The following is a 25,305-nucleotide window of genomic DNA, read 5'->3' as shown; positions in this document are numbered from 1 at the left end:
TTCGTTAGTGTAACTGATTATTGTAATGGTGTATTCACTTGTCTGCTTAAGAAGTTGATGAGACAACTGCAGTTGATCCAGAATGCTGCTGCCCATATCCTAACTAAAACTAAGAAATAGAGCAAATCACCCCAGATATAAAATCATTAGCTCTCACTAGTTCACTGTATTCCAGAAAATAGACATTTAGCTTTAAATTCCTGCAAGTAACATAAAAATATTACTTGCTCACTGTTTTTTTAACATTACGCATTTTAAAAGATTATGTATATATTATGTATTCATATATATATATATGAATAACTAGAGGCAAAAATCAAGAGGAAAATTAAAACAAAGACATAACTCCCTATATATTTTATAAGCTATATATATATATATATATATATATATATATATATATATATATATATATATATATATTTTTTTTTTTTTACAATGATGATGAATATGACATGCATGTAAAAGCTAAATGACATGTTTTAGATTTTGAGCCTTTAGCTTCATTCCATGTTGATTTTTCAACATAAAGAATAGATATTGAAATAAATATTCAGGACTGACTAATATTAGATTGTTAATTAAAAAAGGAAATCTACAGGCATGCTTTGTCTTCAGATTAATATTTATAATTCCAACATATTTTCAATGTATTAAAAATAAATGCTCCATCACCATTTATTCTCATCCTTTACTGGATGGAAAAGCTTTTATTGGCTTTATGGCCATGAAACCTTTCAGTTAATATTTCTAGTTATAATTTGGCCAAAGCAGCGCCTACAGAACTCTTTGTTTAATAAAAAACAAAACAAAAAACTAAATTTATAGTTAAAACTGTTTCATCCATGACATTTTCTTAATCCTTTTAATTCACTTTATACAGGATTGATCAGACACATTACATAGAGAACCTCAGGCAGCCTTATATTACCATGACGACACAGAAATTCATCAAAGAAAATGTGAGATTATGGACAGACTTCTTTCTATTTTTGTTGCAAACAAGGAAAACATTTTGTAAATGGAAGTTTACAGAAATAAAACTCCCCCAAGAAATCAGACTTTAACCCTTTAAATTCAGTTAAAAATGTTAAAAAAAACTTTTTAATAAAAAAATCTGAGAGTAACTTTGCTGTTTTATTTTCATAATAATTGTCATATTTTAATTTTTTTTTTTATTCGCTTTATTCTCTTATATTTTTTCGAGTTTTTTTCCCCCAATTTTTGGTTTTTAGATTGAGTTCTCAGAGCAGCATTCTGTTATTTCATTTTACAAAACACTTTCTCATCACTCTTGACCTGCATTGATTTTCAGAAAACCATGATTTATTTTCATTTTCTATTAAAACAAAAATTATTTATGATATCGGTCCCCAAGCGAACCATGGGTTCTGCTGCTGACGTCAGATTTCCTAAATCACATCACATCCAAGACTTAATAAGCAGCAAATTGTGAAAATAATGATATAGACACCACCATAAGACATCAATTTTAACAGCTTTTAGCTAAAAAAGTGGGGTATGTTGTCCCTTAGATCAAAGTAATTGGAAAATGTAGTAAATTGTTGGTCTTTTGTTGAAACTGGTCCTTTTCTTTGGTCCAGCTTACTCTGCAGAGACACTTAACACTGCAAAAAAATATGTAGAAACAAGTACAAATTTATTACGTAAAAAGTATTAAATTACATTTATTTACTGTTAATTTAAATAGGTAGATAACAGTATTTGCCAATGGACTGAGTATTTTTACTCTTAGAATAAGATAATTAAATAATATGCACTTGAAATATGACAATGCAATTGTTTGTTTTTTTCTCATTTTAAATGTAAGTTTTCTTGTTTCACTGGCAAAGTGTCTCACTTAGCTCCTCAGTTCAAGAGGAAAATTAGATTTCAATGTATTGCAGTGCAGAACCAGTTCTGTTTTGCCACGGTCATCTTCACCCCTTTCTTCCACTCCACCCCCCCCCTCCTTATTTTCTGTTAGTAACGAGGCGACAGACTCTCTAAACCTTAATGGATGAGCTTTTAGGATGAGTTGCATTCACCAGAGACGTTGTAAGTGGTGAACACCACGTCTTCAGTCGGTTTAAACACTTAAAGCATGTTAGTGGGAGGAGGAGCGTGTAGCCTCTGAGAAGTCTTGTTATTTATTTGTAGGGGGGATCATTCATCGATTTGTTTGTTTTCTTTTTTGTCCCATTTTATAAACATTCAAACCCAAAGGGGTAATTCTGTCTTTAAGGACCTGAATTGATTCTGCTTGTCGACTGTTTTCAGGTTATTCCCCCTCTCTCCAGCCAATCATTCGCCTAGATGCAGTGTCTGACTCACTTGTGCTCCTCTATGCTGATACAGTCTGACTAACAGGGAGCAGCTGAGGCCGGCTGGCTACGGTAATAGTTCTGGGAGGGCCAGCCGGTTTACGGGTGTGATGGATTTAGCGGCCGTGACGGGGGGGAGGAAATGTGTGCACTATATCACTTCCTGAAAAACGAGGAAGGAAGAGAGGGACAGACGGCCCTCTGGGGACACGAGGCGGTCAAGAACAGTGGAGGGGGGGATGGTCTGTCCTCCTCCTGATTTCTCTTAAGTCAGGAAGCGAGTAGATGAAGTCAGTTGCCTTTTGGTCTAGTTGTGCCTGGAAGGAGATTGAATATCTTAAAAAAAAAAAACCACTAAGATGACATGAACATTGTACACTCAGAATAAAGGAATAAAGGCCTCTTGGTTCTTTTTCTGTTTGTACAATGTTGACTCCTGTTGACAGAAGAAGGTACTGCATCCCAGAGGTGATGTCACTCTGATGAAATAAGCTGTTTTATTCTTATTTATTTATTTATTCATTTATCATCCAGGCCTGCTTTAGGCTAGGCTTTAAATATTTAAATTTATATTTGTATCTTAGATGAGACTTATATAAATATTGCTCCCATTGGATGCAGGAACAGATCTAATGTGTCAAATGTAGAACAAAAAATAAGGTATCGGGACTTAAAACATTTAATTTAAGGGCAAAAATACACTTTTTACTTTAATTGTGAAGTTCCAAAAGCAGAGATGTGTTTAAGAATAAAACTATTTGAAAAAGTCATAATGTTTAAATCTGTTGTCGTGAACTAGAAATCTGTGAGGAGGAGGTGGTGATGGATAAACCTGCTGTTCTCTCATCGTTTTGATGCTGGAACTCATCTTGCATAAAACTTAAAACAATAACATTTAAATCTGCTCTTAACCTCAGTCTATTTTATTGGTTGTTATGCATATTTTATCATCAGGGTTCAAACTTGAACAGTTTCCTCTCAGTTTCACATTTGTTATAATCTTAGTTTTTCAATGAAGTTTAGTATTAAGAAACCAGAAAAAAAAAGAATATAAAAGCACTAAAATCCATCCAAACCCATCTTAGTAGCATTATCAACTATTAATCTGTTATAATAAATCCCAAACCTTCCTATTGGTCTAATATATACAGTATGCTGAATTTCAAGAAATAATCCCATTTATTGTAACAAAGTAAAAATAAAAAATGCCTCCACATGAAAATAAACATGCTATCTTTCCTCCTAACACCCCACCATGTCCATAGAGAGGAATTGCCTTCTGCTCCAGAGGCCTGGGTTCTCTTTCAACCTGTTTTCTGTTCAGTCCACAGCTGTTTGACATGTTAGCGACTGTGATAGACATGAAAGAAGGCTGACTTTTAGTCCTCTCATGGTGAATAACTCTCTACAATCTGGTCACATTCCCCAAGATTACAGACCCATTTCCAAACAAACATGTGTTTGATGACACTCCTGGTGGCAATGTCCCCTCTGTCCATCGGTACTTTCCTTAGCAAGTTCGCCATGAAAATCCCAAAGGTCGAGCAGTAATCCTGCTCCAGACTCAATGAAGCAACTGGTGATTTTAAGCCAGTTATGAGTCAAACTATGATAAAACCGCAGGGTTTAAAAGTTCACAGCTCCCTGTGGCCCGAACCTCTGATGCAATCTACCTGCTCACACAGCACGTCCAAAAACCACACATGGGACTCAGCGCCTGTCATGATGGGTTCACTGATGAGACCCAGTTATGCAGAACACCACGGAGACAGAAACAGGAGTAAAAGTTTAAACAATGTTTATTGTTCACAAGCACATGGAATATTGTCTGGAACTGGTTCAGGCCTGGGGACTGGTTCGCTGGAGTCTGTGTAGATAACAGAGCAGTTAGCTTTGAGAGCAATTGGGTTTGGGTTTGTGATGTTCAGATTAATACCTTGAGGGTTCCGGTTTGAGCTCAGAGAGAGGAGCTGTTGGGTCCAGAGAAGGTTTGTTTCAGCAGAGTCCAATAACTGCTTCAGCGTCTTACTTCTGATGATGGCGCAGACCTTGGCTTTGGGTTTCCAGCTCTTAATCCAGAGCTGCATGGGAAATCCAGAGATGAGTCTTCGGGTTTGGCTCAGAGGGCAGGCTCGGCAGTCTAAGCTCATCCAGAGCTCACAGAGAAAAACTGGTTTCCTGGAAACAGAGACACAAAAGGATTAGAATCCTAGCAGGACGCAGAGGGCAATAAAAGATTCTCAGAAGGTTCTTTGGCTCAGGTGCTAACCAACTAGATTCAACACTGCGGCGTCGAGGCAAGGTCTGAAGACAGCTTTTATACTGTGGATCCTCTGATGATGGAACGAGCCTCAGGTGCGTCGAAGGCTCGGCTCAGGAGGATCCACGGCGGACTCTGCTGGAGGAAGGTGGTACTTCTCCAGCTCCCAACAGCGCCGAGAGATGAGGTTGTGTCAGGTTCTGGTAAATCGACTCGTAGCTCTGCTTCAACAGCAGGATTTTCCCACGTCCACCTTACGACATCCGACTGAATTTCAAACATGTTTGATTTTCTTCCGAACTTACGATTCCTGATTGGGAGGTGGTCGAGAGGCTGATAGCCCCTCAATACTCCCTGTATAATACACAACACACAACGCACCATGAGGCTGAAACTCTACCCGATTGAAAATTTTTTTCACACGACTGGAAAATTGGCCTGAAAAGGTCAAAAACTGCAGAGTGTATGCCCGGCTTAAGAGAATATATTAAAATAGAATAGAATAAAATAGAAAATCCCCCCCCAATGGGGAAATTGTGGTGTTTATAGCAGCAAAAGCATTACAGCAAATATAGTCCTACAAATGTGGCCCTTAAAAAGTGTATAAAAACAACAGAATAAGTGGCAAGAGTTAAAAAAATAAACAATAAAAATACTATACTGTAAAGTGTTTTTACAATAAAAAATACTGTGTGGGGAGTATATAACCAATACATAACCTAAATACAGCTATGGACATTTTTACAGTAATGGATATTTGAAAATAGCAGAAACATCAGTGATGTGCAAAATGACAGCAGCATGTTATTTAATTGACTAAGGTAGAAACTGTGCATAAATTAGCATCGATGTAACAACTTATTAAGGTTGTTGGAAACAGTGATGGCCTGCTCAGTGGGGCAGTGGGTAGCACTGCTGCCTTGCAGCAAGAAACCCGGGTTTGATTCCCGGCCCAGCTCTTTCTGCATGTGTGTGTGAGGTGAGTGTGTTCTACTTGATAAAGAACCAATCATGCAACCATTCAAGAACAAGGGTTGTGTGTCCTTTTTGTCTCTGTGTTGCCCTGCGATGGACTGGCGACCTGTGGAGGGTGTACCCTGCCTCTCGCCTGTAGACAGCTGGAGATGGGCACCAGCACGACCCCAGCAGGGATAAGCGTGTCAGAAAATGGATGGATGGAAACAGCGGTGGTTATAAAGTCTTATAGCTGCTGGGAGGAAGGATCTGTGAGGATGCTCCCTGGTGGCATTTATGCAAATGTTTGGAGGTCTGGCAGTAGGAGGGAACCACCTTTTTCCTATCTTGTCTCCTAAATAACCTTGTGGATTGTGTCTTATGGGCCCAGTTCTTACCCTGTCATTAGAGAAACAATTTAAAGAATAATAAATTTGCTTTTAACGTTTTGTTCAGGATGTCAACAATTTAGACACTGATGACTTTGAAAACTAAACAATGACATGTTGTTATACTCCTGGATGAAATGTTATTATCTATAATATATTATTGCTTTAGGGTGTTTTAGAAATCTTCACTTTGGTCTTACATTGGTGTAAAGGAAAACAGATAAATTCCATTTATTTTAGGATACTGGTCGTCTTCTTGCTTTAAGGCTAATCCGCTCTACAGCCTCTGTCCACATGGTGGCATACCTTGCAGTCTGCACAAATGGAGCAGCTTTTTTCACTTCAGATGAAGTTCCTGCTCCTCCCTGCTTGTCATTTCATATCCAGCAAACTCCTCCCATCCTCGTGTCTTTATGGCAGCACTTCTTTTCTCATGTTCAGATTGCATTTAAACTCTCTCCAACTGTATCCACTTATTCCCTCCTCCAGAGTATATTCCTTCCTTTTTGGGAGCCGGGTGATTTTATTGCACCATTTGCATCGTTATGATCAAGCTGATATGTATGAACCACGGTTTTATCCATCTCTGGGAGTAAAACCATCAACATAAAAGGAATTGTCTGTCTTCTCCAAGCCATAATGTTGACAGATTTCTTATTAATCGTGGCTTTTCGCTGTGATTTCCGCTGCTGATATCTCAGTGTAGAGATGTTATCAGTCATCACGCCCCCTCACAGCCCTGTGCATGAGCAACAATAGCATCTGACCTTGGTTTGAGCCTGCAGGAGAGAGAAAAGGCTGCATGATTATCAGATTATTACAGGGATAAGTGAAGAACTCGTTTGATTGGTTAGCTTTTGAGCTTCATGCAGGCAATTTAAATTGAAGGGTTCCCCCCTGGTGAAGGGGGGAGGGGGCGGGGGAGGCCGGGTTTCTGGGGGTCAATCTGGAATGAGTAGGTTAGAATGTGTTTGTGATGCGAGAGATACATTTGGTCATTTTATTTGCTTCTGGCTGTGATGTTTGCAGAAGGAGAAGGAAGCTGCATGGTCAGGTCACTCAATGTCAATCCATGAATCTGTGTTTGATTAGTCTGAGGTTTAAGGAGCCGATTGATTGACACAAGGAAACTTTTCAACATTTCAACCAAAGTTCAATTATTGAACCGAAAAAAAAAGATAAATGGAATTTTAAATGCAACAAAATTAATATTTAAATTGAAGGACTTCAATTTTAAACCGTTAAAATTTGTTTTAATGTAGTTGAATTAATTTTTAGACTAATGCATTTGACATAAAGAACTTTACTCAAGTTAGAATAGCAATATTTCATTATTCATTTGTGTTTTTACTCAAGTAAAAGTCCAAGATAGCCAACCGGGAATATAGTGTTTGGTTAAAAATGTTCAAATACAGCAGAGATTATTCTGCTTGCTATTCATCTTCACAACATCTGGTTTTATATTTAAAAAAAAGGTGTACAGTATATATACATTTATCAGTATATATACATTTATGAGCAAATTTTGGTGTTTCAAAGACTAAGATAAAATAAATAAATATATATTATACAGTAATAACATATTCAGAACATTGGGTGGCGGAAACCCTTTTCAAAACATACCTTTTATACATTTTTCGCTAATGTTCCAAAATTCATACTCACAGTATTTTATGTAGACATGTTAGAACCGTGTAAGTTGCTTGATTTTGGTTCCATTAATGCTGAAAATAAAATACACATTTTGTAAATAGAAATTTAAAACAATATGCAATCCAGAAAAAAACATCATAATGAAAGAAGGGTTTTGAGAGTAAATTTTATGTTTTTCAGATTTAATTTTAATCGTTTTTTTTATCCACAAATTTTATCTTAATGTTTTTCACCTTGATTTTTTTCCAACTTTGTTTATAGGTTGTATATTTTGGAATTGTATTTATTTTCCAGACTGATTTTTTTAACAAATTGCTTTGTTTTTAAATCGTATTAGACAGATGCCGTTCTCTTCACTTCTGGGGGCGGGCTTTCCTCTGGAGTGAGGAGTGAAGAAAAGTTTCTATTGGTCTGCATCGATGTTAGAAACATTTGCAACAAGCTTGAAGTGAAGAGAATATGATCTGTAAAACGTAACTTGAAAAAGAGAAAGTTGAAAAGATATGTTAAAAATATAAAATATGAAAAAAAAAGAAAAATATAAAAAAAATCAAAACTGACAAAACAGTTAAGTTCATCTCAAAACCTTATTTTGATTAAGAAAATTTCAAAGTGTCATTTCTAGATTGTTATCGTTTTTACTTCAAATGTCCACGTAGTCCGTAGTTTAGTGCCACCTAACCTCTAAACGACTTTAAAGCAGATAGAAAACAAAGTTAAACCAGTGAAGCTTGAGTACGAAAATAGGTCTAATTCAGTTTAAAACACGCTTTTCCTTTACTGACTGAAGGTTTTCATGATCTGTGGAGTAGCCAGATGTTTTACTGAAGTTAGAGTAGTGACACACAATCATATTTTTTACTCAGGAAAAGTTAAAAAGTACAATGCAGTAAAGCTACTCATAAAAGTACCTTTTTTCTTCTCAACTAAATGTAACTGAGCAAAACTACCTAGTTACATTTGATGAGCGTAATTCACATATAGCTTCTGAAGGCTCATGTTTTTACTGAGGAAAGCTGAAAAAAGGCACCATACGATAAAAAATTATAAATTAAGTCCCAAATACCCACTGTATGAAGCTAAGAGTTCATTAGCCTTAATAATTTCCTTAACCTTTGTTTTGGACAGTAAACAGGACAGTAAATATGCACATTAAAATGTCAAGGACTCAATTATATGCAAGCATGATTTCTGCTAAAAAAGCTAAAAAGCAATTTTTAAGTCCTTTGTGTATTAAGGTAGATAAACAAATGCAGGTTTTCTGAGAGTGATAAAGATTAGGATATTCTGACAGCACTCTATCTGATCTTGCAGCTGAGGGGGGGCCTTTCTCTTCCTTTTATTGACATAATTAAAAAGACGCAATAATTAAAAATGTGATACAAGTCTGAATTTAAACAAAAACAAACATTTACAGGGTTTCCGCAGGTCATTAAAAATCATTAAATGTCATTAAATTATTTTTTACGTTGTGTTGGTCTCGTCTCTGGCAGCAGAATCCAAGTGTGTGAAGTATTAAGGGGAGAATCGCTCCTAAAAGTGCGTCTGAGTTGTTTAATCCTTACAACAGACCCTTCCTCCTGTCATGGCTGCAAACCCAAGGGGTGACAGCTGAAGGGGAAGGTGGGGCTCCTGAGCTGATTAGGTCCAGAGACGACAACACTGGGGATGATGCTGGATCCGGAGTTCAAGCAGAAGGTGGGAGAGACAAAGAGAGGTTAAGGCGATAATCTCAGGAAGTATTTGTTTTTTCACAGAGCTGCTAATAAGGTTCCTGCTGAGTGTCATTCAGACGCTGCAGAAATGCTAATTAACATTGATTAGCTGTTTTCATCTGCATAAAATCCATCACCTTCCCAGACCAATTTCCCAGGCTGTTTAAGTCATGGATAAACCACACAGGGAAATGATGAGCAATTAAATAGTGATGGTAGTTGATTTAAGAGGCAACAAACTGATCCTCATCTGTGTTGCTCTAAACAACATCATTTTTTAAAGGCATTAGATATACTGGAAACATTAGGGTCACCTGATCCTACTTTGCATTGGATGGCAGATGGTAAAAGGCTATCCAAGAAGACCAACAGGTGGCGTCAAATATTCTTCTATAAAGCACATGGAGATAGTAGAAAGGAAGAGCTACGTTTTAACATAAAGATTGAATAAGACTTTTGGAACCCCAGAGTTTGTGCACCGCAGCGCTTCAGTAGAGTCTAATTGACTATATTTCTTCAGGTTTGCCTCAAAAAGCTTCTCAAATCCCGCTCAATATGAACGCAACATTAAAAATGTATGCAACCCTTTCCCCTCTATATCCAAGAAGTTTCAAATTATTTAACACAAACACATTCTGCACCCTTTCATTTTGGAATATTTGCAAATTTTGATTTAAAATCAAGGATTTACTTAGAAACTATTGCCAGGAATGATATTGCGAAATTAGGTGGATTGTAAAAGTAGATAATCAAAAATGGTGCCACAGCTGGTATCTGTGCATGATTTGTTATTTAACTGCTTGCACCCTGTTGTGTTTTTTAAAAGGCTTCCTTTAATATAAAGTGTTGAATTCTGCTTGCTTATGAGGCTGTAATCAAGCTCATTGTTGACCTGCCTCAGCCTTTGCATCATGTGTTTTTTTTTTTATTCTTTACACGTCCTCGTTCATCTGATCCCGGTGAGTAAGTCTCAGCGTTTTTTTTGCTAAGGAGTCTCAGATATAGAGGACTTGTTTGCAAAGAGTAAAAGCTTATGTTTGCTAAAAATGTCTTAAAGCTACAGTGTGTAATAATTACAGGGATATACAGTCAGAAATGTAATATATTATACATAACTATGTTATTTATCATCATCTACGAACTCAGCCTCTTAACCTTAATATTTGCGTTGCCTTAGAATTCGTTATTTATAATTACATAGGAGCGGGTCTCGCAGCCATGGAGGCAGACATCTTTGCGCTACGGCAACGCAGAGCCAACAAACTAGCGATTGTTAGATCACCCATTACGCTCGAAAGTAACTACGGCAAGTTGTTTAAGTCTACATGAAATCTATACCCTACACAGACTAATGAAATACTATCTGTAAAATTATCTGTGTAAACAAACCTCATCACTTGAGAAGGTAGGTGATGCGGACGTCGTGGAAGACATTTTGTCCCGTAACGCTCGCCGTATTGTTGGGGGGGAGAAGCGGTGGGGGGGAGATGTTCATGTTGCTGCGGTCTGCAGTCTGGACATAAGATGTCGCTGAAAATTACACACTGTAGCTTTAATCCTTATTTGTTTTCTGAGCATATCTGACATATGTACGTCTACTAAACAGATAATAAGACCACATGGTTTACCTTGGGATGTTGCTATTTATAGTTTTTGCTGATTTAATAATCATTGTTTCTTTAGCTGGATAACTGCAGAAGTTATTCCTTTAAAAAACAACTTTTACCAGAACCAAAAAAACGTATTTTAATGGCTACATAAAAAGTATTTGTTTGACACATACAGTAGAACTAATCTCTCTCCCTTGTCCTTGCTGGCTTGCCCTGCAGTCATCTTCCTCTTCACCCCTTCAGAGGATGCTGGAGGAGAGCTGACAGTCAGAGCTGATCACTCAGCTCCCAGGGGACGAGTTTGATTTCAGCTTTAGGGATGTGGGTTAAACTGGACAATCTATTTCTTCCTCCACTTTTCATCCTCCCAACGTCCCCTGTTTTCCCTCTCAGTGGTCTGACATCTTCCCGACAATTATCTAATATTAAATGGGGAGAAAAAGCCATCTTTAACCACTAAGCTGTGACCTGATATAGAGCTAGATATCAGCAGCTTAGATAACCATCCAAATGCATTCCTTTAATTGTAGATCTATTGTTTTTACTAAATGAATGAGTTATTTAGATCACTTTTGAACCCAGATTTGGGGTTGTAGTTTCGACAAAGAAAACAAAATCAGCACAGAAAACATCTTTTTTTCTTACCTTAAACATTTTTAAGAAGGTGATAAAAAGTGACATGAGCAGTAAAGACAAGAGGGAAAAAAAACAACAAAAAAACTGATTAGAGTTTTCAAATGAGCTAGGTTTTGTTCTCTAACAGCTCAGAATAAAGAAATTTGAGGGTTTTATCATAATGCAGTTAAATGACAATTGAGTAGTAACAAATCTGAGATCACCTCTTCAGCTGAAAAGTCATCATATCATCATATGTGTGGGTGTTTTGCTGTGGGAGGGACTGCTGCACTGTACATAATGGAAAAAGAAGAACAACTGAAAACATTGAAGCAACATTTCAGGATATCAGCCAGAAATGAAAAAGCTTTGGAGAGAAACTGGCCTTCCAAATTGACAACGTTAATCATATCCCCGTTTAGTTAGAAATTAGCTTAACAACAACAAACTCAATGTTTTGCAATGTAGAGATGCACCAATTATTTTTTGCAGATCCCACTTATTAACGATATTTGTGCTGAGTGTATCAGCCGATATCTGATACCAATCTCATACAACTGTTGAATTAATTAATCATATATCTTGCCATATAAATTTAGCCCTGACATAAACATTGTTAAAAAATGGCTACACATTAAACCAGATGTAAACATTCTTTATACAAGTGATCAGGATTGGATCTCCAATATCTGATATCGAATCACGATATCCGATCCAGCTCATTAGTAAATATAAAAGCTGATATCCGATCCAGGTATCTGATCGGCGAATTGCAGTGTCCGCTGAAAGGCCTACGGAAGCCCTAGAGGCAGAGGATAAAAAAATCGGACTAATTTAAGTCGGACAAATTATTGCTTAATAATAATAACTTTAGAATGTGAATTTATTTTAAAAGAAAATACACAAAATTTTAATATTTTTAATCATTTTTACAGTTTATTTTGTTTTTCATGAAAGGCAAATCAAAAACATTTGAATAAATGTTTGTTATTGTTATACTTTTTTCTACCACTAGAGGTAGTGGAGTAAGATCAGAGGCCTTTACCAATAAAACGGTTTTTTAAATGGGGGTTAAAGGGCTGATTTTCAAGAACCAACTGTGTTCTATATGATATTTATGCAAGAAGAATACAGCAAAAGTACAGTACAGTGAGTCATGAGGAAAAATATGTTTTTTGTTCTTTGGTTTTGAGTTTGAATCTTTTTCACTTACCTTTCAGTGCCTTTGTCAAAACACGTTTGGTTGATCTAAATGGTGTAAATTGGTTTGGACACTTGAACCAAAGCAGAACTGTTGACCAAATGAAAGCTGAAGGGATAGGAGCTGGAGATAAGAACTACAATTTACTCTCCTTAGAATCAGACATGAACTCAGTCCCTGAAAAATTTGTGTGCAGAGCTGAGAAAGTATGTGTGGCGAGGTGACGTACAAGTCTGGCCCAGTTACACCAGTTCTGTCAAAGGAATGGGACATAAAGCTAAATGAATATTGAAAGTACATAGTGGAAGGAAACCCATTTGACTCAAGTCATACAGTTTCAAAGTATTATGGCGAGCAATTGCATTCTCCGTCTAATTACAGGGTTTCCATAGGTCATTAAAAATCATTAAAAATCATTAAAAGTCATTAACTTATTATTTTTTAAATGAAAACCTTAGTTGGCATAAAAATGTATTAAATGTGATTATTGTGGCATTTAAAATGCTTTATTTTCATCTGATATATCAGAAAAGGGCAGTAGTTAGCGCGCACGACCAATCTACGGAGGCCTCAGTCCTAGAAGCGGGCGACCCGGGTTCGTATCCGGCCTGTGGTCCTTTCCCGCATGTCTCTCCCCCTCTCTTATACCCCCTTTCCTGTTAGCCTACTGTCCATAAAACGAGCCACGAGTGCTGTAAAAAACTCGAAAAAAGAAAAAAGATTTTTGCGTGGAACTGCTTCCAGTTGATCGTAAAGTCTTACCCTCGGAAAATCAGCTCGAGGCGGAGAAAAAGCTAAAGAATGGGGAAAATGCAAATTTAAACAAAAGTGGCTGGAAAACGAGGAACTTGGGACATGGTTGCAGCCTGTTGACGGTATAGATGACGAAGGATTTTGCTGTGTTTTATATATATATGTATATATATATATATATATATATCTAGATATATATATATATATAGATATGTATATTTATATGAGAGTCATTAAAAGAGCATTAAAAATAATTTTTAGTTACTCATTTCTGTATAAACCCTGAATTATGAAATTTACCGAATAGAAATATTGTTGTTGGTTTGGAGCAAACTAAACAGGAACTTTTTTTAACTACTTCAATGTAACAATGAAAATAAATTACGACTTGTGTATTTTTTTTATACAGTTATTAACTGGACAACCGTGCAAAGAGTACTTGGTAATTTGATGATTGTCTTGCATATATAGTAAATTTTGGTAAGTTGGCTTAAAAGATCAGCCATTCCGGCAGATACTGTACACTGCTATGTCTAACAGCGTCTCTGTCCTGAGCATACTTTCCACCTAGACCCATTTAAAGTGCAGCGTATTGTGCTCTACTTTAAGGTGTTGCCCTCTGGATGAAAGACATTTTATTCCTTGTGTTTTAGAAGTTCTTTCCTGACTTTAGATGCATGGGATGATACATGGGCTCCTGTCCTTCCTCAGTTACAGTAAAGCAGTTGCTAGCACAAGAAGTCAGTATAAACGCTTCATTCATTTGCAGAAGCCAGTCACAGAGAGATGGATGCATCGGATCACAAGGGTTCAGAGAAAACGGCACAGTGGCACCATGAATCTCTGTCTGCGGCTGCTTAAAGCAGACGCTGATATTTCTCTGTTGTTGGCCTACATCTATCTGTGAAAGCGTGGCTCTTTATTAGCCAGAGTAGAGTCATGGAGACACTCGAGGAGGGATTCATTAAACTCACACAGTGAAAGGTCATTACCTTGACCACCCACTGCACTGCAGGGAACAGCGTTACCCTATGCTGCAATAATCGCTCTGTTCAATTTACTCATCTTCATACCTGACAAGATTAGGTTCCTCGTTAGTGAGATAAGCTATGAACAAAACTGCTCCAATGAGAGATATCTACTCTGCTAAATCAGATGGGAAAGATCACAGTTGCCTACTAACTTTAGCCGACTAGACAGCGTTTCTATTGCTTTATGCGATGGGCACCGTTTTTTTACCACTCATCCTGCGCAGAGTTAAGCCTGATTTATACTCAGAAACCAGGTTGTCTGCGTTTGTGTCGCAGTTAACGCAGATATGCCCCCCCGCCCATTCCACAGACACTGTGGTGCACCTCCCCAAAATTGTAGGTGACAGCAGACAGCGTCACAGGGAGGAGAGAAAGGAGGCCTATGATTGGTCAATTCTACATCCGCTCTACACTATGCGTATTTCCTGTTTGGTACCTAATGGCAGAAACTGTGGCTATAGTGCCGTCCACAATGACTGGCACACCTCGGACACTATCCCAGACACAGTGCAGGACACTAGTTTGTAGCTCTGTGCGACGGTCTGTTGGTTTTCACCCAAAGCCAAAACACGCAGCGCCATGGCCAGTCTTTCGGGAAAACTCAAGGGTGAACTGTGTGTCGTCCGACACATGGAAACCCAAAAAACTTACCTAGTTCATGATTGTCCCTCTTGCATTGTGGCGTGGAATAACAAAGAGCAGACCACGCCTCAAAACTGGGCAGAAATCAGAAATATCTGCGTCATATCTGCGACAAGCTAACTGCGACTCACTGCTGCGGGATTACACACAGCCCTTTAGTGGGTACCATCCCAAAGGGACACTGGAGCATTTGAAACCTACCATTCAGCCATGATTTTTCATCCACTTTCCATTGTTTGTCCAAGCTTCCTCAAATTCTTTGGAAAAATATTCGGTTACCTTCATTGCTGTCTGCTTGACCTAACTCAGCTGCCTGTATTTGAAGCATTAAATTATGTTCAGAGAAGTTCATTCAGGTACTGTAGAGGAAACTGGAACTGACCGTTTATATCTGACAAGATGTAAACTGTCTTCATTGGTGCGCTTCAAATAAAGAAATTGAAGTGATTCATCATAATGACCGGTTACCCCTGCTCTATACCTATAACATTTGGATTAAAACATTAAAAGTCTCTTACAATTAACTATTGCAGAAAAGACAGACAACTAATTAGCATGATGCTGATTTCCCTTAAAAACCCATAGAGATGCAAGAACAATCAGATATTCCTTTTGTCTTCTTACCTAAAACTACCAAAATACACAAACCAACCCTTTTATAAAAAACGGAGCACTCACAGACAGAGGGGCAGTTGAGAAGATATAAAAGGACAGTTTAACTACAGAAATGTGACCCTGAAACCCCTCTCTTCTGTTTCTGGGTGTGACTCTGTGTTTTATGTATGATTGCACCTTTGTGCATCTGTTTTGTTGCCATTTTTACATGTGTATTTGCATAAAAGTGACAGAGCATTAAAACAGCTCATTCTGTAATAATGTAATAATTTTCTGTAATAATTTTCTTGTAATTAACCTGTTGTAGATAGTCTATAAACCTATTCAAACTTGTTTATAGGTACCTTTTAAATTCATGTTTTGTATTGCAGAGGAACAAAAGTCTTCTCTCATCAACTCATAATGGCTAAAAAGCTCTATGTTTTTCTCCAAGGTAGAACCAATTGTCCCCACAGAAGGAACATTTCTGCTACATCTCATTCATTAGATACAGGTCGAAGGTTTGCCCTGAGGTTACCCTGTTAACTGAATGCGTTTTTCTTTACTATCACAAAGCAAAGGACAACAAAATGGAACTACTTTCAAAAATATCCAGATCTACGCTCTGTCCTGCAATCAAAGAGAGAATGTCACAATACTAGATAGTCCACAAATAAGAAAGAAATGTTGTTTTATTTCCTTTAAAAGCCTCTACTGTGCCTAGATATAGGGAGACGTTTTATGCCTAATGATTCATAGGTCGGCTAAACCTATTGGAGTTCAGGTACTGAACTGAAGCCAAGTGGAAAAACAGCCCAAGTTCAGAGCAAAATGAATAAAAAAATCTGGTAGGACTGTCAACTGATCAACTAATGACACCATTATGTTCAAAATGACTAACAGCAGCTGGTTCTGAAACTAATGCTTACATATTATGTTACCTATTAATTATTAAAACTTGAGTCTTTCTGTTTGAAGAAGGAAAAAGTCCCGCTTAAGTTCTACTGCAGCATCGTTCTGCTGATGTCTACTGTTTCCTCTGAGAAACTGCGGCACGGATGACATTGGCAGGTCTAACCTAAATAATTGGCTGACTTTGAGGAATACACTGAACACCGATGAACAGATTTACTCTTTACTGTATTCCTATAACTCCTCATATGAACTCTTCTTTTTTCCCCCATCTTTTTCTAAATATATTCCAGCGTTGTTCTCGACAGAAGTCTCACGTACATCAGGTCTGCGTCAGTCTGTGATCTATAGCTCAGACTTGTGCCATAATCCCATTAGAAGCCATTAAGAAAAGCATCTTAAACTGATCCTCCTTCCTTCAAATGTGTCTTTGCCTCTAACAGGGCGAAGGGGGAATACAGGGAGGAGGGAAATTAGACGGTGGTGCTGGTCTGGAGTCACATGACTTATTTGTGTCTGTTGCAGAGAGTACAGGCAGCTGGCCAAATCCTCCCTCCTCCCTGACTCCTGCTTTTCCTCCTTCAAACACATGCGTTTTAAAGCCCACAGAAGCCGAGCCGCAGCGTCAGGATGCACGTGTGTTGACTGAATGTTTTGTTGGGGACAGTAGCATCCTCTGTCAGTAACCATGTCCCTCTTGTGTTGCTTCTCCCTCAGGGACTATGGCTCCAAGCGCAAGTCCGGTAAGTCACCTGCTTTTCTTCAATCATATTTGCTTCTTTCTCTTTCTGTTGCTCTTGGAGTATTTTTTTTTCTCTGATGCTGCATGACGAGTGTGCTGTCCATGTCTGTGTCAGTCTGTGGTTTATGTACAGCCCCACTGGGGGACAAACTCTCTGTTTTGTTGTGGGGTGGGCCATTAACGTTGCCAGTCGCCTTTTGGACCCAAGACTGTAAAGTTCAGGGTTATTAAGCAACAAAAACATAAAAGATGTGAAAGAAAAAAAAATCACTCAGCGGTTATATCTGTCAAAGTGAACTAGTTTTGTTAAAGATTATTAAGGCAGATAATGATAAGTTATTGAATATGTAATATAAAATGTTGTTAAGTCATTGTAAGAAAAATATTATAATTTTTTGTCAATTAACATTAATGTTTATCTAACAGCGCTTTCATTTAATATTGATGATTTTAAAGAGGTTTTGACACATTGAATATGTATGGAAAGATGTCTTTTATTACTAAATATATTTAAAGGCAGATTGTGTAACTTTTGGCCACTAGGGGGCTCTAGACCTGTAACTGCTCCTATGTTTCTTCTATTAATCATCGTAAAATAATAACAAAGATATATGCCTGTATACTAGGAGCAAAGTTTTAACTTCTCAGTCTAATAATAATGGTGAGAAAAGACAATCGGTTTTATTCCCGGCTTATTTTTTCAGGCTGCACCAACGAATAGACTCCTTTCCAAGATAGACTCTTGTTTTTCCTCGTGAACGATCCCTTTCACGTTTTCTCTTGTTAGCCTCCTCAGAAGGTTTACATTTTTTCCTTCCTGCAGACATAACCTGTAGTCGAGGCAGGCGGAAAATAGTCTAGAACAAGACTTACCTCCATGGCTATATTCCTGCAGCCATAATGCGTTATTCCAGGTCACATGACCTGGCCAATGACGGTGCATCTTCTACCAACTTGAGCTTGCAGTATTGATAGTGTCAAGCACGATATATTGGCCTGAGGAATAATTTAAAATAACTTAAATGTGTCAACTCTTTAGGTACAAAGTCTGCATTGTGCCTTTAAATAAATTATTCATTACATTTAATAAACATGATATTTATTAGATTTGAGAGGCTTTTGTTCCTTCATAGGCAGAGGTAGGAAAGAAGACAACAATTTTACTCTTTATAAAATAAAATGAATTTATTTGCTGCTTTTAAGCATTAAACAAATTAAAATAGTATTAATATTCACCATATAAGGACTCAAGTAAAAGAGCAAAAAAAGTGTTTGACAAGAGGGCTAATCGAGTACTGGGTAACTCATCTTAACAGCTGATTTAAAATATTTAAAGATCTCCTAAATTGAAAGAAAAAAATATTGTTATGAATAAATACTGGTGATAAAAAAGACTATATGAAAAACAAAATAATTTTAACAACACATTAGAGGTCTCACTTCGACATAAATTGTTAGTGTGTCTCTGGTTTAAATGTGTTTTTCATTCATTCAATCAAAGTGAGTAGAATAGCCAGAATTTTTACTCAAGTGAGAGAAAAGTTACTTCTTAATGATTTAACTCAGTTAAAGTAAAAAGTAAAGTGTAGGGAAATGACTCCTAAAAGTATGTTTTGTTCAAAAAGTTGCTAAAGTAATTATAAGTGGTTACTCCCCAGCTCTGATGACAGGGGTAGGGTTTAGATAGCCGTTTGGTTCATTTCCGGGATGTGGGAGTCATTTAGTTCAGCTCAGCTATATTTTGTTTCCATTGTTTCCTCTCATCTGCAGAAGTGAACCAGCCCATTCGATGTAATACATGTTTAATGTTTTCATTAATTCCTGGTCTTAAACAGAAGCTTTCTGACTGTTGGTGCCAGTACGGATTTATGCAGCAGTAGCTGGGCCTACTGTAGGCAGAGCTTTGGGACAGTCTGAGGACAGATCCCAGTGGTTGGCTTTAATTTCTCTGTAAAGCCTATTGGCTTAAACACATAAGCCAAAACAAGGAAAAACAGCCATCTTGTTTGACTTTAAGACCACTCATCCGTTCCCCACTGAAGGCTCTTTTAGCATATTAGCATCCTAAGGACTGCATGGCTCTTAAACAGTATTAGCCTGAAACTAGCTGCTTAACAAAAGCTCCAGGACATCTGGGTTTTTTTTTTTTTTTACAGTACATGTGCTTTAGATCTCTGCTTTTGAAAAAAGAAAAGGATTGTAAAATATGAATTCCTGAAGAGGCAACTGGCCATTTTATTAGGTACACTTTTCAGGCAACAGGTGAGGCCCACTTTTCATTTTTAGAACGACTGGTTGGTTTGAATTGGTTGTTACAAACCGGAGATTCAACAAGGTGTCAGAAACAAAGGCTGTTTCTCAATCTGTGTACTTGTGCATTCTCATGTGCTCATGAAACATCGTCAGCCTCAGCCCTAGTACCGTTCCAATTCACAAGAACAAAAAGACAGAGAACGGACAAAGTCCACAATGTTGTTCTCGCCCCTCCCTCTTTACCCAGCATGCATCAGAGCAGACTTAATTTTAAAAAAAGTTGAGAGGACCGCGACAACCAGCGGACCTCCGAGGCTAACGGCAGCCAGGGCTAATCTTAGCCCGTCTGCAGCAGCCCTCTCTCTGCATAGCCGTGTGTGAAGGACCACTGGCTCTGATGGCGAGTTTTTTGTTTTATTTGGCAAAATGTTTATTTGATTTGTGTTCTTCTGGCTGTGTTCATTATTATTCCCGCGCTAAATTAAAAAAGTACGAATTTATTATTATCTAGAGACTATTAATAACGGAAGGTGAAATGCAGCTCCAGAGGAGCAGAGTGTGTGGTGATGTCATCAGTACGCTTTTGTCCCATTTTACCCATATTTATGTTGTGTGCTCCCGTTCTCCCGAATTCCAGACTCTCCTGTGTTCTTCTCAAGAACGTGCTTGATGAGGACACGCGTCCGTACTCGCGTTCTTCTGAATTGAGAAATGGCCGTAGCCGCTGGTTTTTGTCCATCTCAGCTGACATGATGTCATCACACAGTTGCTGCAGATATATTGCTTGTCCAACCGTGTGGAGCGCAGTGGCCCTGAGGGAAGAGCAGCGAGTATGGAGTGAATTCCGTTCGATTATTGTTGCAAGCAAAGAACACATTTTATGAATTGAAATATTAAAAACACAAACCCAGAAAGAAAGTTTGAAAAACTTTTTCATGTAAAAAAAAATAAAAAAATAGAGCAACTTTGCTGTTTTCTCAGATTTTTCTTTTCAATTTTATTTTTAAGAGAAAACTGTACGTATTTAAAGGGACAGCATGTAAAAAATGTGGCATTTTTATTAGTAACAATCAAGTATTGGCTTAATAAATACATTTCTGCAGAAGTCTAATAACATCAGCCATTTTCATAGCTTGACATATTAGGGTGATTAGGTCGATTCAATACTGCCGGTGAAGACGGCTAGTTTGTTTGTTAGCCTACATTGGATAAGCTCTGATGTAACAGTTATCAGCTACCCATCATACCAGCTGACAAGCATAGGTGTCTTCCAGGTCTGGTTTTAGAGAAATGTTTCAAGTGTTTCATCGTTAATTTTAGTTGATTTGATATGGGTGACAGAGTTTGATGTGTCCCTTCCACAAAGAGTAGGTTGTCACTCTGCAGCTTCCGTAGTAGGCCTCTATTAATTGAGAGCCACCCATTTTCAATTCAGTTTATTTATATAGCACTATTTTACAACACATCATCTGAAGGCAGTTTACCGTTCACCAGATCATCCAGCCAAAACACCACTGATCTTTATTGATTCACTGGATTGCTACCAGGTGGAGTGAAGTCACCAGCCGCCATATTGGTACTCCCTAGTTAGAACGGTCAAAATGTAAACAATACATGCGCTACAGCATCAAACAACCATGAAGTTCTCATTTTCAGGAGGGATCAAGACTTTTAAAACAAAGATAAATTTATCACTTTGACACACATTTGCTATTTCATAGCATCAGTATAATACTGTCATTTATGATTAAAAAAAATAGGCACATCAAATTGCATATTCAGTATGAGGTCAAAGAAGTCTGTAATTTATGTAATACAACATATAATACAAATCCATCACAACAAAATTAATGTCTTAAAGGAGGATAATAATACAAATGTGCTAGAAGTGTAAATGGAACGCGTTTCCTGGATGGGAAATTTAATTGAAATTACAGTGATAATGTACATCTAATATACATGTATTGATTACATTGTTGTGGTAATTACATATAATTTCAAGATTTTACATCAAGACTGAATTACAAGTACAAATCTGTTAATGCTGTGGTATTTTTCTATATGTAAATTCTGAATGGATGATGCCATATACTTTTCTGCTGTCTCTGCATTAGCCTTTATATCTGAAAGATTTACACTAGAGCTAAATCAATGAACTAATTTAATAATTCCACAGAATTTCAGTTTCTACACTAGCAAAAACACATACATTTGTAAAATAACAGGCAACATCAAATTAATAGTTTGCTTTTTGCTTATAGTTGCAGCAAGAATCTGGTGATTTCCATATACTGTACATACAAGTATGTATGCACTCGCAAACATTAACACGCATACCCAAACTATACTATAGGTCACATCGGCGTATATATGGAATTTCTTGGTTAGTACATCCACTGACTGTAAATTTACATGTGAAACGACTTCCAACAGCCAGCAAACTGCTTGTTTTTGCAGCCAAATGCTACACATGTAAGAATTTTTATGGCACATCTCTGTGAGAGTGGGGAGTACCAAGATGGCGGCAGGTGACTTCAATTTTTTGGGGCTATCAGCAATCCGGTGAATAAATAGAGATCAGTGGGAGCCACCAGTTGGTCGATTGTAATTCACTTACTGTACCACTAGATGGAGGTAAATCTTACACATTTTTCATTTTTTCCAATTAATAATAATAAAAAAAATGTTTATATAGATTTTTAGGAACTATTCTTTTCAAATTGCATTTTAAAGATTACATCCATTCTGGTGGCGAGCTTAACTGCCGGGCGTTAGCAACAACTTTTTTATTGGTCAGCAGCAAATGTTTTCGTTTTGGGCTTGAAGTAAAAGGGAATGTTATTGGCAAAAAGCAAACTGAAAAGAATGCAATGTTACATTTTTTTTTTCTAAAATCACAGACCTGTACAGCAGAATTTTAAGAAAATTATGTTGTAAAAAGTGGAAAACCCCAAAATAAAGAAAATATGTAAAATCACCAAAGTTACGCTCAAAACCTTTTTGTAAAAAAGAAGTTCATCTAAGTTATTTGGATTTGGGCTGGATTTTTATTATTATTACTTTTTACGAAACCAAATGGAAACAAAAATGGAATAAAATTCACTCCATAAGGAATCTTGTTTCCTTAGAGGTTCCCTAGCTTGAATCCCACAGCTCTGGGGCCCCTTAATTCTCCCCCTGGGTGCTGCACAGTGGCAGCCTGCTGCTCCCTAATGGATGAGTTAATTGCAGAGGACAAATTTAACTTTAATGCAGGAATATAAATGATAATGGTTTTGCTCAGACTCCCATAAAGATGCTGGTTTTCTAGCAGAGTATTTAAACTGTTCAGAACAGACAAGTTGATTGCAAGTTCAAGTAATCAACATACATTTACATAATCAAATATTTTAACAAAACAAATTAATTTAATGGCGAGATGATATTACCTTAATGATATGTTTTTACTGCTGTTTGACTAAACTGTTAGTGTTTTTTTTCCAGCAGATCGATAAAGTGGATATAAACTGTCTAAATGGAAATGAAATGGATGCAGACTTTTAGCTGCTAAGGTTTAGTTTAGAGATGTTGGTTTTTCAGCACAGGTTAGGGTCAGGGCGCGGGTCTCGTCTTCCTTTGCAGGGCGCAGATGGAGCTTGTCCTCCCCCATGTGGGAGTCAGCTTTGCAGGGACTGGAGGAGTCTGCAGTCTTTGCTGCAGAGGCCACAGGGGTTGACGCTGTCAGACAGGCCTTACGTTGTTTACGTTGCGAAGCGGATAAGGTTTCAGGCTGACATCGGAATGACCAGTTGAATTTAGGAAGAACAGGAAGGAGGGCTTTGTTTTTAGGTGTGTGTTAGTGTTTTTACAAGTGTAGGAGTAACGGCAGGGGCCAGAGTGTGTTTACGGCTTTGACAAAGAGTCCATGCTCGTTCAGGTCTGGGTCTAGGAACGCCGCTTGTGGCATCAGAATTTGCTTTGACATCCACACCTCCCATTAGGACCCTATTATTTAACCTCCCACTGTGCTTTTAACTGGAATCAATGTGTTTCCTCCACTGTAGTGATTTCCAAAGCAGTGAATTTGGGACTTTACAGCCACGTTGATAGTGTGTTTACAGAGCAGTAAGTCAGTAGTGACAGTGCTTCAGTAAAATATGAGAGAGGAGAGAAAGACGGCTGCTCATAAGTAAGCAAAAGTGCTCATTGTGGAACAGAAACGGTCTGGGATGGATAAGAACCTCAAGCCTGAGGTAACAAGAATTCACGCCACACACTCATCCTGGATCTAGAACCGTCCATCATGGCTGACCCAACTTTATTCTTTCCCTCCAGCCCTTAAACCAGAGTTATGAATAAAACTGGTCAAACTGATAACAGCAGGCTCCAAGTGGAAAATAAAAATGTCAAGAAGTTACGAAAAGCTTAAATAAAATCAATAAAATGGGTATACTTAGAGTTTAAATGAAGGCTATGGATTTGTCAGTCCAAATATGGAGTGAAATCTGTTCCATTTTTGTTGCAAGCAAAAAAAACACATTTTGTAATTAGAAATAAAAAAATGCAACCCAGCAATTAAAATAAAAAAAAAACCTGTTTTCTGTGTATAACTGCCGTTTTGTCAGACATTATTTTTTTATTTCTTTTTTTAATTTAATTGTATTGTGTAATTTAATTAGTATTTTTCAAATTTCTCTTTTATAGGTTAAGTTTTACTTAATGGATTTTTTTTTTAATACTGTGTGAGACACCTCATATTCTATTTATTTTGAAGCCAAATACAATTGTTCTCTCTTGACGCACAAATTGAACAATTTCCAGGGATGTGTCCCCCGTAGCCTAAGCTGTCCCCGGAAATGCCCCAGATTTCACCATTTTAGGAATCAGGGGGAAAATGTTGCATATATTATTATTATGGTACAAAGATCGTGCTAGCATGCTGTGCACGGAAACGGCTGTTAACGTATAGATGAGGAGCAGAGTGCACCAGTTTTAAAACAGATGATGCCGACTGGACGCAGCTACCCTGTGTTAGACCGAAACCCCACGTCCTCTGTCATCTCCCCGCTCCGCTCCAGACCGCCAGCGCAAAGCAAAGCCTACAGCCTCTGTCTTACTGCTGTTAAAGATCAACTCCTCAGAGCTTGAGGAGAGCGTCCGCTATATTATTTTTAAATTCATTGGGGCAAATCATGTGGGAATGAATGCTTTATTTAATATAACATATTAAAAAAAAATCCCCATCAGCATCCAGCATATGTAAAGACATATCATCAGAATTAAAATAGGAAACGGGGACATTGATGCTTTCATCCATTTTTACATATTTATTCATATTTACACAACAAAAATCAAGTGTAAAATCCAGGAATGTGCCTCTCCTATTTCCTAAGGTTGATTAAATGAATCAATCAATAGTTTATTATTGCCATCTGGTCATTCAGTCTTCGGTCTTCTTCCCTCCATCTTCTTTTTGTAGCGTGACTTCTACCTGTTCTCTGTTTTACTCTTCTAAGTAGATTTTTCCTGTGCTCTCATTCAATCTTCTTTCTATCAGTCTTCTAATCTTTCTCCTGTTCTATCAATCTTACACTAATCTAAAACAGACATAATACAATCAAAATCCTGTAACGACAGATCACTGACTAAACAAATTAGAGCATAATTCTTATATATTC

The 25,305-nt window shown here is 37.5% G+C and overlaps 1 protein-coding gene across 1 annotated transcript in view; it reads left to right on the top strand.

Moving 5' to 3' along the window:
* Positions 1-17,396, top strand: part of LOC107099311 (SH3 and PX domain-containing protein 2A-like) — a gene marked incomplete at its 3' end in the record, with an annotated part of 98,110 nt that extends 80,714 nt beyond the window's left edge. The window contains exon 6 of the mRNA XM_015397368.1: positions 17,371-17,396. Coding sequence (XP_015252854.1) covers positions 17,371-17,396 — 26 coding nt within the window. The remainder of the gene's footprint in view (positions 1-17,370) is intronic.
* Positions 17,397-25,305: the final 7,909 nt, after the last annotated feature.

The sequence above is a fragment of the Cyprinodon variegatus genome, unplaced genomic scaffold (genome assembly GCF_000732505.1).
Source record: "Cyprinodon variegatus isolate N-32 unplaced genomic scaffold, C_variegatus-1.0 Scaffold858, whole genome shotgun sequence".
Lineage (NCBI taxonomy): Eukaryota > Metazoa > Chordata > Actinopteri > Cyprinodontiformes > Cyprinodontidae > Cyprinodon > Cyprinodon variegatus.
This window is presented reverse-complemented; position numbering and strand designations above follow the sequence as displayed.